This window comes from Excalfactoria chinensis, chromosome 1 (genome assembly GCF_039878825.1).
Source record: "Excalfactoria chinensis isolate bCotChi1 chromosome 1, bCotChi1.hap2, whole genome shotgun sequence".
NCBI classification, from domain to species: Eukaryota; Metazoa; Chordata; class Aves; order Galliformes; family Phasianidae; genus Excalfactoria; species Excalfactoria chinensis.
In genome coordinates this window covers 49,162,549-49,177,051 of record NC_092825.1, presented here as the reverse complement: position 1 = coordinate 49,177,051, position 14,503 = coordinate 49,162,549, and the positions used below count along the sequence as shown (strand labels likewise).

The 14,503-nt window shown below is 42.1% G+C and overlaps 1 protein-coding gene across 19 annotated transcripts in view; it reads right to left on the bottom strand.

Annotated features, from left to right (window-relative positions):
* Nucleotides 1-14,503, bottom strand: part of RBFOX2 (RNA binding fox-1 homolog 2) — a 155,768-nt gene that overhangs the window by 25,655 nt on the left and 115,610 nt on the right. For all 19 annotated transcript variants that reach the window (XM_072326448.1, XM_072326452.1, XM_072326450.1 and 16 more), the window contains one exon: nt 5,713-5,766. In XM_072326448.1, coding sequence (XP_072182549.1) covers nt 5,713-5,766 — 54 coding nt within the window. The remainder of the gene's footprint in view (nt 1-5,712; nt 5,767-14,503) is intronic.

Below are 14,503 nucleotides of genomic sequence, written 5' to 3'. Positions count from 1 at the left end.
AAAGCAATAAAATAATAATAATAATAATAATAATAATAATAAGACGACTTAAAGTTTCTAGAATTCATACAAATAGCTTGCATTTAATAAGGCTGTTATAATAACAAGGCTGATTTTTTGCAACATTTCCACTCCACCAACATCTGCGGGGGAACTTTTTCCAAGCAGAAAATAAACGTAAGCTTCAATGTACCCAGCGGGCACTGAATAACCCCAGCAAACATTTTGAGAACTTGTGAGCAAATTTGCAGGGCCAGACTAAGACCCCATTTACCCAAAGGTTTATTCAAAGGGCCTGAAGAGACCGAGTAACTGTCACCCTTTTAGTCTGGCCTCAGACTCTGCAATAAATAACAAGCAACATGATGAGCAGTGTCAAAATAAATAAATAAATAAATAAAATGTATAGAGAGAGTATTTGAACGTTTCCATCTCTGAAGAATGAGAAAGAAAATTTACCATGTAACCGTAAAGGGAGAAATCAAAAGCAGACGGTTCTCCTGGGTGTGGCCAGAACACAGAAATTAAACAAACAAAAATAATAAAAATAAAATAAAACAAAAAATAAAATAAAATAAAATAAAAACAAAGGAAACTAAACAGAGCCCCTTGAAATCCATGCATTGTTAACCCTTCATTTGTCATGGAGTTTAGACAGTCACCTCAGCAGCAGAGTCTTTGCCTTGTACCCCCACAGAGCACGCAGCCAGCAATGGGCTTTGCCTTCCTCTACTGCTGTGCTCATTTTTAAACAGATTATATACTCCCCCTTCCCCTTCCCCTTCCCCACCCCCCCCCCCCTTCCCCCATACATAAACCACCTTTTAGGAGCCTGAAAAAAGGCCATGGTACAGAAGTTTAGGCTACCTGTTTCCAAGGCACCTGAGAGCGGAGGAGGGTTTCAGTGTAATCCACCTGAGATGAGCAGGACTGAGATGCACTGACAGGAACACAGCCCAAAATTCAGCACACTTTACCTGAGTTACACGCACTCACTTCAAACTGGTGAGGGAACCAGCGTAAACCAAAGCTGCCATCATTTCAGCAGCCCTTCCAGATCCCCATATGAGTCCTGAGCATGTCTTGAAATTCAAGGCCCTGACCGTCTACCTGCACTACACCCAGTGAACCTAGCTAAAAAGGAGAGAAATGAGAGCTTATCTTCTGCTGGCTTAATATTAAACTCTCCCTCTCCCAGATCATTTTTTTATTATGATTTTTAAATCCATCCCCCCACAATTTGGCTAATTTAGCAACTCCCTGCCCAATCAACTTCAACCTTAATTACTCAAATTTAAGTAAACCAGTTCACAGTAGTAACTCATTCATTTACTGTCATGGAGTTGAAGGTAGCCGTGGCGTTACATTGCACTTGAGCAAACTGTGACTAAGGGACAAAGGTCACATCTCCTTTCAAGCCACCATTATTATAAAGAGATCTGCTGACCTAAGAAAGTGACACTGGCTGACATCGACTCGTATTTAAACCTCTCAGTTAATAACATCTGAATTTCTAGCTCAACTGACATCTGAACAAAAATGATAAAAAATCTTGTTAAAAATAGAATTAAAATGAAAATACCTCTTGTTACCTCTGTAACAAGAAAGCGTATTTATTTCCTTGGGTGGAAACTAAGTCCAGAACTGCAGTGGCTAACTCAAAGCATCTACTTCACTCAATGAAATAAGCACGCATGCAAACATCCAATCTTTTAGGCAGAGCTATTAAAACCTAACTGTTCTTATCTTAGCCTGCAGTTAACTGCAAGCAAAGATTTTGCAATTCTATATACAGCTTTCTGCACGAGTTTCTAGTTAGTACAGATGTATTTATGGATTTTCACCCACCCAACACCTGCGTTTCCCTTGGGAAGACCAGATCTAAGCATCTATACAATTATTGGAGATAATACCGCACTTTGACACTTGACTCCTAAACAAGAATTCAGAGACCACTCTTCATTTCACAGACTTGGGCTTCCCAACTGGTTAATAGTAGGGGAAAGACTTGCCCTGTCCTGAAATCCTAGGCTTTCAGTCTGCACTAACACAAACTCTTACCATACAGAAACCTAAAACATGCCCCTCCTTCAGCCAAAGCTTTGCTGTGTGCTTATGTGCCCTTGGTATCTGTCACTGAGGGCACATCTCAGAATGCCACCGGGCAGACAGCATCGAGCAGAGAGCTGGGACTGCCCTCCCCTGCAGCTTTATGAATGTCATAGGCTTCTCGTTTTAAGTGCTGCTCAGGCAGACTGCATTAATTCTGCAAATACGTCCGTTTGTTCAGTTCAGCACAACAGTGCCAAAATATGCACCTACATGATACAACTCCACAACAAGAGGTGTGGGAATCCTACCCCTCAGCTTGCTCAGGAGGTGTTTTACTCACGGTTCAGTGAAGCGCATGGCAAACTGCAACCATGAACAGAGTGCTATTTCTAGGCATTTATTTATATGGGTCAGACTAGGATTGTGAAGGCATACAGGACAACTGGAGCAAACTGATAGCTTCCTGGAAGCAAGCAAAAAGTAATACGTAAACTGAGGGAAGACTAATGTCATTCTGTCATACAAGCTACAGAATAAACTAAATGGGATTCAAGGGATGTTTCAAGTTTGTATCTTGTTTCCACATGTAGCCGAGCAGCATCAGTGTGAAGTCTACCCACATAATCCTACTAAATTTGTTGAATCCAGGCAGAAATCGAGTTAGGGAGCAATCATTCACGTTGGTTTCAGAGGAGAATCAGCAAAACTAATTATTAGCTGCCTCTTAGTCTGCCATGATACGGAAATACAACAAATAACACGTCCTAAGCCAAGCAGGAGAACCTGAGGCATGAGGTGGCTGTGATGTACACACACTGCTCTTCTGAACTTAAATGCACAGAGACCCTGAACACACAGTCTGTCTGGTACGGTTCCCTCAGGCACAACACAAGAACACTGCCTGGTCATCTCAGATGGATTCAAAAGGCAGATTACCCACTGCAGCTCTCCTCCAGGCCCTCCTGCCTGCCACCACTGGAGCAGGCCCAGGGTCAAAGCGCTGCTCATCGTAGCCTGGGTGGGCAGTTTGGGATTTGCCTGTACCTTTTAAATATCAACAAAACATATACACAAAACTCTACACCCTTAGGAACCCAGGGAAGGGGAGGGAGCATTGAGAACACAGCACAAGGCAGGCAACAGGAGCATCTGCTTTCGGTTTCCCAAAAGAGAGGAGGAGGAGAAGAAGAAGAGAGAGAGGTTTCATATCATTAGATTAGAATGGAAACCACAGGGCAGGAAAATGCATTCCGATTTTGTTTTTTCCTAAGGTGGAGGAAGAACCCAAGAGTGAGTGAGTGGTCTCCAGAAAGATCCGTTTCCTTTGCTTCACCATCAGATCACCAGGCTATTGTTTTTTCCATTATTATGTGAATACCAGGTGCTTCGTGCAGCTACACCCCACTCAAACACTGGGGCCTCCCATTTTCATGCTAAGCAGGAATAATCTCACGTTATTTAAAAACACTGATTATTTTAGCTTGAGAAGGATGCAGGGGTACCACAAAATTATTCTTTGGGTGTTTTCTCATTCTGTTCAGATTCTGCCCCATTCCTCATATTGGCTATCAGTTCTGCAACTGCTTTTTGCTGTAAGATGACCAAAAAAAGCAGTAGAAAACTGCGTGGTCATTAACTGGAAGAACAACTCTTTGGATCGCTTTATTTTTTCATATGTTTATTACGGGCTCGGGATAAAATTGGTCAAGGAACTCTTCAGCAACGATTTCTGTTTTAACTGAAAACCAGAAGCCTTGATCTTTAACAATTGCAGAAGCAAACAGCTTTCATGGTCATAAATCAAGCCTTCACAGAAAGCCTCCAATGTTAGTGTTGCCTAGAAGGAAAAGGGCAGCAGTGGGTGTTTAATATAGGATGTATGGATAGAAGAACAAGAGTGAAGTTCAGGTGCGGAGAAGAAAACAATGTGCTGGAAAGCACAGGCAGAGGAAGATGAGGGATAGAGCTCACCACTTTGTCAGGCCAGTTATTTTCGTTCTTTCTTTTGCACTTACATCCAAAAGAAAAAATATATATTATATATATATATATATAGGGATTTTGATAGAGGCCAGAGGCTATTCCCAAAGCCAAATAGAAATGACTAAAATTGAGACTAATTCGCAGACGGTCCTGGCCTATAAATATCAGAACAGCAGAGAGCAGAATAAATATTTACAAACTCAGCATAGCTGATTGTTTTGGTAAAGCGTATAGATTTTTATCCCCAAAGGGAAGTAAAGCTCTCTAACTAAGCCATAAAGGCATTTACTCTTCCAGACTGCTTTATTAGAACAACAAAAAGAAATAAGAAATACCATGTTTGGTGGTGGAGTTTTAAGCACAAACTAAGCGTGGAAAGGGAAAGAGCCGAATCTCATTTGTTTTGTATACAGATCAACTGCTTGCTGGTTTCCAGATAACACAGAGACTGAAGAATTTCAGAATGCATCTTGAGGAACACGGGCTGAATTTGCAGAGGGCTCTGAACATGAACAGACCTCAGAAGGTACGTTAAAGCAAAGAGGCCACCTTAAGATAGTGAACCTCAAATCCAGGAGACAGACATAACAAACTCTAAACTGGAACTGCTTAGCTGGATTGCAACTTCAAAATCTCTTGTGTGCATGCACACATGTGCACACACGTGTACGTGGGGAGTAGGGAAGTTTTGTTTTAATTGAAAATGGGAATCTTAGCATTGATTAAGTCAAGCAGAGTATAGACATGCACTGTGCAAGCTTCCCCCATAGAGCTTTGGCAATGCACCTTGCTCCTGACCTGCAAAACTCCCTGCTATTCCAGTGCTGAACCTCCTGGGCAGAGAGAGAATCACATCAATTTGTCATTGTGGTGACACTGGTTACACGATGAGAACCAACTGCCAATTAGGACAAAGAGCACTGAATCTCTCTGCAACTGACCTGAGCAACATCTAAAATCTCATTTTCAGAGAAATAAATTACCACTGGCTCTCAACAAAACCTCCCTCTTAACACATTTTAAGGAGGAAGATAGGTGTGCAAGTGCAAATTCAATGGGGAGAGGTCCACAGGGGCAGGGCGAGGGGAATGAGGATGCTTTTATTAAGCATCAAATATCTCAAATGCGAAAGGTCAATTTCTCAGAAACACTGAGCAAGTCTGTAAAGGAGAATAAACAAGATCCTTCCACATGTTAGATATTACAGTTATTCTAGGGGAATATTTTAATGCAATGAAGATGTGGCTTCAGGGGAGCAGGGCTGTTAGCCTTTATTTCTTCATTATTATTATATACATATATATATATATATTCTTTGCCAGCTCCCTTCACATGACATTGAATTTACACTGCCTTCCCCACAGGGCACCCACTGCTAGGGCAATGAGTAGGGGTTGTTATGAAGGCTCAAGTGACTCCCTGTTTGTTTGAAGGGCTGGGAACCTGATCCCTTATTACAGATGGGGGCATCTAGGAGCATTCGTACATGCTGCCCAGAAATGACTGTGCTCAGAGTCTGGAGTCAGAGGGAACAGGAGACAGTCCCCAGAATAGCTTTTCCCTTCCCCCATCACACTAATTCCTGCTGATCTCTACAGAGTATATTCTCTAGGCAATGAACTGCCTTTTATTCTGTGCAATCAAAACATGAGAAGCGAGTACAGAAACAGGACTTACCTTGGAGCCGCGCTCATTAAAGATTATCTCTACGTCAAGGATTTTGCCAAATTGCTGCAAAGAGACAAGGGGAAGAAAAGGTTTATTTTTGGCAATCCAATTCAGGTAACGTTTTGGGGCTGGCTAAACATAAGAAGGGAGGTAAGAATATTTCCATCTCTAGCATATACACAAAGGCATAAAACTGCAGTGATGCAACCGAATTCTTTCAGCTTATGTCATGCAGACCCTCTTGGGCACATACTCAAGGTGGTTTTTTTTTCTCAAAAAAGCCTGAAGAAAGATCTTGAGAAGAGTTTTAGGGATTCCAGCTGGTCCCTGCACAGATCAAAACTGAGGACAACAAGAACTACAAGTTAGAAAGGCTTCCACACTGTGAAACCATATACTGATCACATCCTTTAGCTGGTAAAATACTTCAGTGCTGTTATGGAGCTGGTCAGATTCAAACCAGTTAACTATTTGTGAGACATGACTACTCCAACAGAGCCCCATAATACTCCACTAGAAATGCTGTATTTCCAAAGGGTAGGTTTGTTCTCCATAAAGACAGGCCCAAGATCTCATTCTCAGGTACATATGGAAGAGTCATAATTGGTTTCAAAGCAACGTACGTCTCTAGAATCTAAGCATTTTTCCTACTCTTTTCTTTACAAAAGCTTTCAACATCACAGTTTTCCATCTCATCACCTGCAGAAGGTTTAAACACTGTAGGAAATGAAGGAACAGACAACAAAAGAAAGGATGGTTCCACAATTAGGAAAGATAATGACCACCACCTCTAGGCACCAGCATCCTTCAGCTTGGCCACAGTGCGAAGTGATATTTGTCAATTTGTTTTTTTAAATCAACATTTCCATATTGAGTCAAGTGGGTATAATGCTTATTTTCTGAGTGCCCTGCTTGAGAGATCTGTGTCCAGATTTGCAGACGTGGAACATTTGCAACAGTAAGCCATGATGACTAAAGAGAAGCTTTGGATATGTAAAGCAGTAAAAAGCTATTAAGTCCCTTCAATCGTCTTTATGCAAATGAAACTCTTCCAACAATTTTAGCTATAGTTTCTGTCTGCTTCCATCTTCCATTCTTAAAAAGGAGATAGTTGTATTCTTTTTACAAATGCTGGATCACAGATGTTGTTTTTACTGTTCCATTGTGCAAGGACAATACTTGATCTTCTATTCATCTCCAGAACAATTGAATGCATAATATCTTACATTACACAAAGTTTGAATAATGTTAACGTAAACGTGAGCAGCGACTGCATCTTCCTTTAAGCCTCAACATCCCAGACAGCCAGGCTTGATCCATGCTGGATCCTCTTTTGACCACTGCTGTGCCAATCACAGCTGAAATACATTTTCTATTTCTATCCCATGCTTGGTGTGGGCTTGTCTATAAAGGAGATTAGCCATTGATTGCTTTTTGTTGTCTTTGTTACTTGGGCACCGCCATGAAAGAAATCAGTCACGACTGCTTTCCTGATAAACTACAAGTGTTTCAATGTAGTTACAAGACAGGCTGAACCAATTTGACAGCTTACGGCTGCCAAAGTGCTGCTCCTGCTCCTTCATCTTTCCTGCCCGGGCCCACCAGCTTCCAAGAGCTGGCCCTAGTTCTCATTCTCACTCATATATCAACTGATACAGCTCACCAATTCCACAAAAGAGTAGCCCAACAAATGCAACGAGTAACACATTTTTGACGGTTTACTGGTCTGAACTGATTCAAAGGGTCATGGGAGCGTAAGGCTTTGAGAAGCAAGAGAGAACAGAGAGTTGAATGCTCAGCCCAAGAGTGAGATCCGTCCCTGCCAGATCAGCTCAGCTGTCTAGCCTTGCCACACATGCTGAAACAGGCAGGCTCTTGATAAATGCAAATGGCAAAATTATTTTCAGAAACTTCAGAGCCATCAAAAAATCACCGGTTCCTTCTTCATTAGAGTCATCTTAAAAGAGAACAAACTGTGCAGCTTCTGGTGCACAATTATGCTTTGCCATCTTCCCCTTTCTCCACACCCAGCTGGGCCTGGATACTCGGGTATTGCTGCCAGAGCTGCTTGCCAGCCCCATTTGGCCAAGCTCACCGCTCAGAGTTTCCACACCAACGGGAAACTTTGTCTTGTGTGTTTAATTCCTCAGGACTGGCAGAAAGCTGGAGGTAATGCTGAATGTAAGTGGTCCGACCCAGCTCTGAGAGCGATGGAGGGCTGAATCCCTACCCTGAAGATGAAAATATACATGTTGTTTCCCAGGTGACAATTAAGACAGTCAAAGTCTGCTGCTGCTGCAGCAGGTACACGCTTGAAGCCTACAGAGGGCTACGGCCACCTCACCACTTTTCCACGTAAGTTATGTTTGATGAAGCAAGAGGGAAAAAACTAGCATGGACAACAGCAGCTAACTGCTATACTGAGACTTGCTGGAAAGGCTCTGTGCTCTGTGAAATTCCTTGGAAGAAAGCAGTGTGGCTACAAGGCAGTAGGACGTGTGCTGGGCTATCCAAGACTCTGCTACAGCTGCTCTGGCAGCTCCAAACATCACAGCTCTTGTCCTTAGTGCTGCAATGGTTACAGTAGATCCAGGAGTGGAGGGTTTCATTTTTTGGTTGTGTGCCAGGATTTTCCTGGAGAATGAAAGCAGGATAAAAAAGAACTAGTTCATTTTAGCACTTTATATCTCCTTCAAAGCTGAATCTAATTGAGTGGAACATAAAAAGGCACTTTGTTTTCCAATGGTGCTTCCCCTACCAATGTCAACAACCGACTGCAAACAATGGAAGTTTTAAGAGCTCCCTTGCAAAAGGTTCCAAATTCTGTACAGATAAGCCGGGCCATCTAAAAACAATGATCAACACCAAATGCCCCTGCACTCATTTTTTAAAGTCACGTATACAGGCATGTTTGTGTTTTACAGCAGACAGTGGCTCGAGCCAAATACAACAAGACCCGTGTTCGTGTCACCCGTGATGGGGACTAACCCTCTAATCTCTGACCTTGAAGGCATGAATCACTGTGCTCACATACTCGATTCTTTCACTCAATTATTACCATGAATGTCTATTTACAACCCAGCAAAGCAGCAGTGGAAAAAAAATTCAGAGCACAAGCTTCTAAAGAAAGCGTATTAGAACTGCACATCTCAAACATTCTTCATCATGACTTCAGCAGCTTACTATGCGACTGAGAGACCAGCACATCATCCTGCTACACATCAGGTCACACAAGAAGCCTTCTCCATGAACTGCCTGTGTGTGAGATATATATGTACAACCATAACACGTACATATCTCAATCATGTGGCAGGTGTGTATGTATGTACACGCACGCTTTCAATTATGCTATGGCATAGGTGTCTCAGAATCTTGCTGTGCCTTAGTCCTCCATTCCCTGAAGCGATCTTGTACGTGTGTTCAGTTGTTTTTCAGGAAAGCAGGTAAATTAGAATCATCTTTTCTGCAATGGCAGCAAGGGCTGCTGGAGATTACATTTTTAACAGGTATTAACAGACAGCAGCCATGAACACAACCCAATTTTCTTGCTTGAAGTTGATGCACCTCATAGGAGCAAGGGCATTGTGAAAGGAGAAGCATGCATGCTGTGTGTTTCTTTCTACCCAGATGACACAAAGGCAGCAGATTTTTCCAGCAGAGGCCATAAGTACATTACATATAATAAATTTGAGAGATCTGGCACCAAAGAGCTTTTGCCTTCCAAGGCACTGACAGTTTGGTAGGGCCCCTCCTGCAGGCTCTGTTCCAGCTGGCCCTACCTCCACTGCCTGTCTAGAGCTTTCAGAAACCAGATCCAAAACGTGCCAGACAAATAACTTAACCCTACAGAAGCCAGCAAGAGGGATTATAAGGTGAATTCTCTGTAAGTTATGGAACAATCAAAAGGTAATGCAAGCCACTATCTGACAACCTCCTACTGCTACAACAGAATTTTCCATGCCCAAGCAGCTATGCAATTCACTGAGAGATGAGTGCAGTAAAGTACCTAAACCCACAAGATATCCAACAGTCCATTTTCAGTGAGAATCTAAATTCCACTAGAAATTCAACATCACCAAGAAACCAATTGCTTATGCAGGAAATAATTTCAGGTCCTCAAGCCTGAGGTGCACAAGCAAGAGGATTTTGCATGCAGGAGGGGCCCCTGCTGTAGTGAGTGCCCTTGCTCCAGCTCCCGACTTGATGGGATGCCTTTCAGCTGAGAACATCTGCATCTGGAACTGCACCCACAGAAGCAGCAGAGACTCCAAGATGGGTTAGAGAGGACTTGTAAAACCCTTATGAGACAGTCCAACTCATGACAGCTGTTGTGGCACACATACTTCTGTAGAGGAGTGCTGTGATCCCCAGTGTGGCCATTCAGACAGAGCACGATGCTCAAGCAGGGCTGAGCGCACCACCATTCAGTCACAGAAGGTGACTCCAGGAACTGCATTGGTGAAACATCAGGATGAACAGCCCTTCTAACACTACTCGGTTAGATCAATCAGCAGAAGCAAAGGCCTGGTGCTACCTTGCCACAGGAAGAGCTAGGAAACGATCTCAATACCCGAAAGATAAATTTCCTCCTTTGAATGTTCAATCTAATCAAAAAGCAGACAAGTTCCTTTCCAGACCTTTTCTATTATTCTTGCTCCATCGTATTATTTGCCTACCTTGATACCTAATGAGTAGTTTTCTGACATTGTCAACAGTTGTGTATCATTAATTACTTGTGGATTCAAATCCATTTACTGGTAGAAAGCCCTACCATCAACCTTTCAGCTTGAAAGCATAGGCACATAGAGGTGTTTTGCACTCTTGACACCAGAAGAAAGTTAGATGAGAAATCATATCCATTGATTTATTTTAGGAAACAAAGAGTGCCAAGAAGCCGAGACTTTCAGGTTGCAAAACCTTCCAAGAATATCCATTACAGAGCTCCCAGAGTTGAGTTGTTTGGATCACATAAAGCTTCCTTTATCACCTGGGCTGGGCTGATGAGGTTCCCTCAACAGAAGCAATTAACAACCTACGGGAAGAAGCTATGACAAAAGCTAGGCAAAATGTTGCACTAAAAAGAAAAAAGCAATGCCATATGAAGCCAGAGCCTGAGATTTCACACTCTTTACACTGCTATCCCACCTTCACCTACAGTCATCATCAACATGTTCCTTATTTTTATCTTATGATCTTTTTTTCCTCTCATTTCTAATAACAGGAGAAGATTTGTGAGCACTTGAGAGCATTTGACCAAGGCAAATTCTGAGAAAAATCACTCCTGACTACTTGTGCTGTTGCTTCTACTACAGGTAAGTAGGATTTAGTACACAAATGCCTCCCTGAACCACCAAAACAATCCACTTTGCTTTCGTTTGCAGAGGAAATTTGTGATTTAGCCAATGAGCAGATGGATATTTCTCTTTCAGCAATCCAGCCCAGCCTTCATCTTCCCCAGGAGACTCTGAAGGTCATCAGAGCTGACCACATTATCTCAGTCAGTTTTATACTGGGAGACAAACTGCTTCTTGAAGCCAAAGAAGGAAGGATTGAAGGTATCATTGACGAGGTACGGTCACAGACACTATCACAGCACAAAGCTGAAAGGATTGGGAACGCGCTGATGGAAACATGAGATTTTCTTCTGCTTACATAGTCCATTAAGGAAGGGAGCAGCCCACTAGCAATTAAGGAGACTACCACTGTGTCAGAGACCTTTCACACACAAGTTGCAGAACGACCCTCAAAAACTAGATAAGAACATTTTAAAAATATGGGCTAGCTTGTTTTTAGCACTGACAGCAGCTCCTTCACTCCCCAGTAAGCTGCTCCATTGTTTCTATCAGCCTGTCTACGAACTTATCCTTCTATTTCAAGGTTAATTGTGATAACTCCTAGCTTCCTGCTGGAAAATCTTGTTATGGCTGCAAATAAGATCTAAAAGCTCTATAAGTAGGTATCATCCATGTGTAAGCTCCTGTACAGCACAACCTAGTCATCTTCCAACCTCTTTTTGAGGTTGAAGCTGAAGAAATGAACCCAACACCTTACGCACCTCAAAAGGCATTCATCTTAAAAGTTATTTTTATGATCCTACACTGAACTCAGAAGCCAACAAAATTACGCAGTCTTTTCAGCTTTGAACATGAGCAAGATCACATCCCTCCTTCAACCCAATAGTGCCTTTTGCATTACTGAAGCAGTTATCTTCAGCCATCACCAGTTCTCTCCCAAATCAGCATTTTCCAACTACAACCTTCTATCCCACAGGCAGAGCTCATACCCAAACACACAGTACCTCGTACTAAACTGCATCTAACACAGTCATGCTGGATTTCTTATTGCATTTATCAGTTGACCATTCGTTTCAAGTCATTCTCTAACAGCAATCTAATCTTCCTTCACCTCAAGTTTTTACACGTACACATGTAAAAGATACTGAGTAAGATCAAGACTGAAAAGGATCCTTGGGGAAACCTACACTAGAAGCACTCCTGATCATTGATGTCTCCCCAGTAAGCATGACTTTACATGATCTACCATTAAGGACTTTTTAACCTCTCTGACATGTTTTCTTCTACAGTCTTGTTTTAAATAAAAACAGGTCATGCTAATTAATCCAACTGCTTAAGCGATATTCGACTATCTCAGTAATGTTTTGAATAGTCTTGTCAAAAGTGACAAAATGCGTTAGAAAGATGCATTACCTTACAGAAAGTCGCACTGAATGACAGTAAACTCCTCCTTCAGATTCTAATGCTTTTTTAGAACTTCCCAAAGTCATTTTTACATTGCATCAACACTCATATAATTAGCGTGTAGCTTTCCAAATCACCCCCTTATTTTGTTCCAAATACTGAATTCAGCCCTCTCCAATTTCCCAAGCTTACACAAACTAGTTAAAAATTAATATTAATGAATAAAAGAGTTCACTGATTTGGCTGTTGTCCTTGGGCACACCTTATCTATCTGCTTAATGCTCGCTTGGCCTTTTGGTTGTTGCTTGATTTCTAATAAATATTAGCAAGCACTATCTCATCCTCCCTCATTATAAATTATATACAAAACCGGATACGGTAAAAATACTTCCTATTACATCACAAACGCAGCAAGTACTATGCAAATATTTGGTTTTTCAATTTTTAAATACTAATTTTATACTTGCCCTACGCCCTATTAGGCCTTTGTTCTTTGCATGTAAATAAATGACACTTTCTCCTTTGAAATTACGTCACCAGTAGCCCAGAGATGTAGCGCATTTTCTTTCCCACCTAATTCTTTGCTTAAGTAATTACATTCATTGCTATTTATTTTGTTCTTTCTCTTCATCCTCCCTGTGTGATGTGCAGATTGCTTTATGGTACCACACTTTCCGTGACCGCAGAATCACGCCTTCTTGGCCATCAGGATGATTTTGCTGAATACTTTACAGCTTCCATTAACGCTTCCCCCTTTTAAAAGCACCTTCCCCAATTGTTTAAACTAAGAAACAGACTCTTCTAAGGCTCCTTGCATTACTGACTGATGCCATATTCTATTTGCACAAAGTAAATACAGACAAATAACAATCACTGGTACCTAGGCAACCGTGGGATTTCAGATCAGCTATTAACTCTTCTTTATCTCCTAGAACAAGGTCAACTATTGATTTATTCCACACTGGGTGCAGAACTGTGTGCATTAAAAATGACCTGTTCTTTCTAGAAGCTTTCTTGAAGTCTTTCCATTGGCATCACAAAATGTCAGGTAAATATTACCTGCTCTAAGCAGCCTATTTTATTTGCCAGCCTATAAGAAGCATATACTTAAGGAAATGTTTGTTCCATCGCAGAGGATATTTCGGGGACCTGTCAGAAACACGTGACAGGAGAGAGACGACTTGAAACCCAAAGAACTTGAATTTGTCAGGAAATCCTTATGTCTGCAGCTCTCCCAAATGGCAATGGTTTGGACAGCATTATGTAATCTCCACTTAATCACACACACAACAACACATCTGAAGTCCACCTCTACTCAGGACTGGGGATGAAGGCATCAGCTAATGTTTTGTGCCTCAGGACTGGGCTGACCTCTCTCGCATGCTGTTGAGTCCTCAGGGGACTTCTTTCCTCCTATTCCCCACCATCACATTAATTTCCTCCTCCTCTGCTGCCTTGCTGTCTACCCAATTTCTCTCATTGTACAGTAGCTTGGGAAAACCACTTCAGGCAAGGATTTTGAGTCTCTCAGATATGACGTTGAAGAGATGTGACCTGACACACAGAAGGGAGAGGGAGAAGATGGGGGTTATAGGCAGCCACAGCTGAAGATTCAGACAACCATGAGTCCCCTGTAGGAGAAAGGGTTGGTTTCAGTGAGTCACCCAGGGGAAAGCATCCTGATCCTGGAAGAGAAATAGGAGCAACGGGGATTCAGACAGAAATTCTCTCTTGCTTGAGGCTCTAAACTTGCTGAGAGAAGCACCACGGAGAAGAAGCAAGAGCTGCAAGAAGCACTGATTATTTCTTTGGCAAAGCAATAAAGTTTTTCCTTACAGGAAAAGAGCAGTTTTTTTTCAATGCCTCCAAAGATGGATGGTGGTTTGGTATGCATAATTCTCAGAAAACACAGTGCCAGGAGAACTAGCAAAAAGGTTTTAGAGGGAATACACCATTTACCTGAGTCAAAATCACAACACCATGCTGGAACTACAGGTGACATTCAGACAAAAAGTAAACCAAAATCAGATGACTTGGGGAGCAACAGAAACTCACACAGTGCACAGAAGGGATTAGGAAGTGCACAAGTGGCAACATCCGGG